Below are 6,000 nucleotides of genomic sequence, written 5' to 3'. Positions count from 1 at the left end.
CATCTGGGAAAATCAGTGGGCCAAGCACATTTCTGGGGGTGTTGTTCCATACCCCATCTGTGTACAGAATGCCTCCAGGTTGCCATATTGCATAGCATTTTACAGAAAATGACAGCCCTGCAGATTGAAAAGGAAAGGTAATCTTTGATAGTATCCAAGTAAATATGACTTTTAACTGCAGAAGGAGATAGAAAAGAAGGCTTATTATAGATAGACCCATACATTTATAGAACATTGTTATTTTTGTTTTCAGGCTGTGCATTCAGAAACAAAAATGCTGACCTTTTTAAGACTTTTTAATACGTGATACAATACAAATTAAAACAACATATTTCCATGAAATACTATCTATAAAGGTGGGAATGAACTCCACCTGCTTTACGTACTATATTTTTTGTCTAATTGTTTTCGGAAATACCTTAGTGAGAACTTCGTAAAGGAAATATGATATTTGTTGCATCCTGTCTGTTTCATCTCTGAATACAGAGAAACCTTAGGTTTGATGACTCCTTTTTTTTATCAAATTACAGGGTCAGGAAGTGTATTTACACTTTGCAATTATTTAAGCAATTGACATGACTGTCATTTTTGACACATATATTGTTACTCTACACAATTGCTTTGTTCTTGCATATCTATGACTGAAATTCATTAATTTCGATAACAAAAGAACTGTTAAATACAGTAGGTATTGATGTCAAGAATGAAATATGACGTGTATTTGATGCTTATATATACAGTATATATAAATATAAAAGGAGTTTCAGCACACAGATGATTCTTATTTTGATACACATCCACAGACAAGAATTTTCTCTTTTACAGCTATGGTAAGTGTATTCTTCGCTGTTTTGAAAATAAAATGCTGGCATGAAGAATGCATAAAGCTTAATTGATATATTGCATATAGGGGTCTTTTCAACAATGTTTTCATCAAAGATTCATTCACTTTGACATGAGATACAATAAGAAAAATATGCGAGCCTTGGGTTTCTGTGAATCTTTGGTGAAAACATTGATAAATAGACCCCATAATGCTGGTAGTTTATGATTTAAGATATATCTACAGTACATGATTATGTTAATGAGCTTACTTTATTTGTTTAGGTAGTGTTTAGAGCAATTATACAGTACAAAGTAAAATAATTCACAGCAGTCAACAAAATTTCAGCTTTTGACTATGTAGAACGATGAAATACAGTTGCTGTGTTGAATGGTCCTTATTGGTTGATATTATTACTTATAAAATGAGTATAGTTCAGCCCATTTGCCTTTTTAAAAACCATAAAGATCTATCTATCTATCTATCTATCTATCTATCTATCTATCTATCTATTTTCATAGTTTTTTATTTCAGTCAAGCAATAGTCAAAAGGTGCAAAGCACAATGGATATAAAAATGCAATACCATGTAGCAACCAATTACATTTCAACCAATATGATTACTGTAAAGGATTGTCTTATCGTCTAAGTCTTATAGCTTTTTTGTATATTACGTGTATTTGCTCTATATCCTGCACAGTGTGTGTGTGTGTATATATATATATATATATATATATATATATATATACACACACACACACTGTATTGCCAAAAGTATTGGGACACCTGCTTTTACACGTACATGAACTTTAATGGCATCCCAAACTTAGTCCATAGGGTTCAATATTGAGTTGGCCCACCATTTGCAGCTATGACAGCTTCAACTCTTCTGGGAAGGCTGTCCTCAAGGTTTAGGAATGTGTCTATGGGAACGTTTGACCATTCTTCTAGAAGGACATTTGTGATGTCAGGTACTGATGTCGGACAAGAAGGCCTGGCTCACAGTCTGCGCGCTAATTCATCCCAAAGGTATTCTATCGGGTTGAGGTCTAGACTCCACCCCAAACTCCTCATCTATGTCTTTATGGACCTTGCTTTGTGCACTGGTGCGCAGTCATGTTGGAATTATTATTATTATTAATTATTATACAGTATTTATAAAGCACCAATAGTTCGCTCAGCGCTGTACATTACAGAGGGGGACAGAACATGTGACAGAACAATACCAATACAATGCAAAACATGAGGGGATTGAGGGCCCTGCTCTTTGGAGCTTACAATCTAGGAGGGAGGGGATGGTGGCACAGGAGGAGATAGCTGTGGGGATGGAGTGGTAGGAAGAGTGGAGGAGGTCGGCAAGTTAGCAGGGGGTGGGGTAGGCTTCCCTGAAGAGATGGGTTTTCAGGGTGTGCCTAAAGGAGAGGAGAGTAGGTGATAATCTGATGGGTTGGGGCAGGGAGTTCCAGAGGATGGGTGACACCCTGGAGAAGTCCTGGAGGCGGGCATGGGAGGAGGAGACCAGGGAACTAGAGAGAAGGAGGTCTTGTGAGGAGCGGAGTGTGCGTGCTGGGCGGTACTTGGATATTAGGTCAGTGATGTAGTTCGGGGCAGTATGGTGGACGGCTTTGTACGTCAGCGTTAGGATTTTGAATTTGATCCGTTGCGCAATCGAAAGCCAGTGGAGGGATTGGCAGAGGGGGGTGGCGGAGACAGAGCGGTTGGAAAGGTGAATGAGTCTGGCAGCCGTATTCAGGATGGACTGAAGCGGGGATAGCCAGCGGTGAGGCAGGCCAGTGAGGAGGGAGTTGCAGTAGTCGAGTCGTGATATGATGAGGGAGTGGATGAGCTATTTAGTGGTTTCTGGAGTTAGGAACGTGCGTATTTTGGCGATGTTGCAGAGGTTGAGTCTGCACGAGTTTGTTAAAGATTGGACTTGAGGCTGGAAGGATAGGTTGGAGTCCAGAATGACACCAAGTACTCTGGCCTGCGGGGCGGGTTTGATGGTAGCGTTATTGGATGTGATAGAGAAGTCAATGGGGGGTGGTGTCCGGAATAGGAAGGGGACCATCCCCAAACTGATTCCACAAAGTTGGGAGTATGAAATTGTCCAAAATGTCTTGGTATGCTAACGCCTTAAGAGTTGCCTTCACTGGAACTAAGGGGCCAAGCCCAATCCCTGAAAAACAACCCCACAGCATAATTCCCCCTCCACCAAACTTTACAGTTGGCACAATGCAGACAGACAAGTACCATTTTCCTGGCAACCGCCGAACCCAGACACGTTCATTGGATTGCCAGGCAGAGAAGCGTCATTGGTCACTCCAGAGAACACATCTTCAATGCTCTAGAGTCCAGTGGCAATGTGCTTTATACCACTGCATCCGATGCTTTGCATTGCACTTGGTGATATAAAGCTTGGATGCAGCTGCTCACACATGGAAACCCATTCCATGAAGCTCTCTGCATACTGTTGTGCTAATCTGAAGGCAACACGAAGTTTGGAGGTCTTTAGCTATAGACTCTGCAGACAGTTGGCAACTTCTGCGCACTGTGCGCTTCAGAATGTGCTGACCCCATGCTGTCATTTTATATGGCCTTCCACTTTGTGGCTGAGTTGCTGTAGTTCCAAGTTGCTTCCACTTTGTTATAATACCACTAACAGTTGACCGTGGAATATTTAGTAGCAAGAAAATTTCATGGATGGACTTATTGCACAGGTGACAACCTATGACGGTACCACCCATTCTTTCACAAATGTTTGTAGAAGCAGTCTGCATGCCTAGGTGCTTGATTTTATACACCAGTGGCCATGGAGGTGATTGGAACACCTGAATCCAATGATTTGGAGGGGTGTCCCAATACATTTGGCAATGAAGTGTATACAGTGATATTGCTGGAGGGTCGTTCAGATGTAGCTCTTTTCAGAAGCACTAAGAGTTCAGAACAGCCAGGAAATACAATTTAGGGCTTGATGGCCCACATGTATATTAAATGAAAGTAAAAGTTAAATTCCAACACAACAAAAATGTTACCCTTGCAGGGGGGCTCAGCATTCTCCTCTTAATGCTATACAGCAACAGAAGGCCTTCCTTCAGCTTCCTTGCTCTCTCTGGTAATGCTGCTGCTGTGGCCTCATATTGTCGCCCTCCTTCTGGTCCTCCATATTGTCTCATCAAACTTTAGGCTCTGTCTCTCTCTCAGCTCTCCCACACCTCGCTGCTGTACTGACCCACACACTGGCCTCTGGGTAGGGGACCTCCTCCTGTCTCCCAGGTGGAATCCTGAACTACAGAGAGTCCCTTGAATATAAAGGTTGTGCATACCTGCACACTCAGCAAGCCAGTCTCTTGCAAGACATGGGCGAAGGGTTGAAAGCTCCACTCTCCCGATCTTGCCCAATCTGAGAGTTACCAATCCCAGAGAAAACTGAAGATATTATTTTCTCTGCTCAGAATAGACATTCTGGAGTCCTTCAACCTGCATCCATTAGAACCTGTATATATAGATGCCATTATAGAAGTGTTAAGTATACAAGTCATATTCATAAGGCATAATATTAATTAAGGACGAATATATTTTACTTGTCTAAAATCTGGTATAGTGTGTCTATCATGGAATAATACAAATAAGCAAATCTGAGAGTATGAATCTGGCATTGTAAGTAATAATATTATATCAATTTACAGATATGATCACAAGACCAATAGGTTATCATGCCAGCTATCTATGCAATCATAAATAATTTAATGTCATTTTTCACATAATCTTCAACATGCTTCAAAGAATCACTATCCAATATTTTGTGCTATATAATTAAAATGTCTTTTCTTTCTACTTACTTTGACAAACTAGCTTTGCTTCTTGGAAGCACAATATCATGCCACCTTTTTCAAAATCTATGTAATGATTACATTTTGATTTGATGCTATGGGTCTCATTAATGTAAAAAAAAATATGTCTGTTCAAAGGACCATTCAAATTCCTTGTTTCATTTTTTCTTAAAACAATAGTTGAAACATGATTGGTCACTATGGAATGTTTGTCCAATTAATTGTAAAAGAACAAGTGCAAACTATCTTCATTAAAAGTTAGAAAAGATTAATAGTTTCCATGGAAAATCATTTTTACATTATGTGACTCATAAGCATGACAGCATTCATGGAAAGCCTGTTAATGATAACTATTTACTCACTTAGAGCAAATGGCAGGATATAACATTTTCATTACTTTCATGTCACTGGGAAGCATTACTGTATGATATGATAAAATATATTGCAGGTTGCTGGATTCACACCTTTTTTTAACAAATTACTTTAACGCTATAAATAGTAGAACGCAGCAAGCACAGTTTTTTTGGCACTGGCAATATAAATGCTGCTGGACACTGATGAATATGATTAAACATTTAATGTGGAAGTATTAAAATTACTGGAAAAGTAAACTAGCCAAAAATAACTAAGGAACTAAATTGAAGGTAATTTCAATACAAAGCTAGGAACACATAAATAAAAGGTTCTCAGTTTCAGGCCATGCACATTGATTGATTAGATTTTCTGGAAAAGAATGTCCGATCAGAAAATGTTAAGCTGGTTAATCTTTTACAGCTGAAGGTTATGCTTTTTACATCCATAGTGACTGAACATTTGTTTTTTACAGTGTTCTGAGATCTGCTACAAACCAAAATTCTCTAATACTTTGCCAGTGTGCTTTTAGAGGGTCTCCAGATAAGAGGTTCCTTCCCACAGCAACAATGCTCTGTGGTGGTGGGTACAACCTACTTTTCCCCTTTCCTTAGTAAACTGGTAATAAAGTTCTTGGGCCACATAACATAAACTACATAATTTACTAAAACTGGTGCATGCAGGGTCTGGAGCAGCTGTACATAGTAACCAATCAGCTTCTTACCCCAGCTTGTTCAGTTAAGCTTTGGCAATGAAACCTAAAACCTAAAAGCTGATTGGTTATTGTGTACAGCTGCTCTAGATTCTGAGTGTACCTGTTTTAGTAAATCACCACCATTAACTGTCACTGTTGTATCAACACTGATTTAATAAGGCAGTTGAGAATCTTCACTCAAAAATTGAAAACTAACTTCAACTATCCAGTCATGTGAAATGCATCTGAAGATGACTAGGTATTCAGATCAGAATTTTTTTTTCTAATAGTGATCTAACAGCC

The 6,000-nt window shown here is 39.3% G+C and overlaps 1 protein-coding gene across 1 annotated transcript in view; it reads left to right on the top strand.

The window, feature by feature from the left end:
• The first annotated feature begins 770 nt into the window (after positions 1–770).
• Positions 771–6,000, top strand: part of LOC149450202 (zona pellucida-like domain-containing protein 1) — a 70,242-nt gene continuing 65,012 nt past the window's right edge. The window contains exon 1 of the mRNA XM_089692250.1: positions 771–830. Within this exon, the coding sequence (XP_089548376.1) occupies positions 828–830 (3 nt within the window). The 5' untranslated portion in view covers positions 771–827. The remainder of the gene's footprint in view (positions 831–6,000) is intronic.

This window comes from Staurois parvus, unplaced genomic scaffold, assembly GCF_062004578.1.
Source record: "Staurois parvus isolate SC_StPar_1 unplaced genomic scaffold, SC_StPar_1.0 ptg000580l, whole genome shotgun sequence".
Taxonomy (NCBI): domain Eukaryota; kingdom Metazoa; phylum Chordata; class Amphibia; order Anura; family Ranidae; genus Staurois; species Staurois parvus.
The sequence above is the reverse complement of the archived record's forward strand: the minus strand, read 5'-3'. Positions and strand labels throughout refer to the sequence as shown.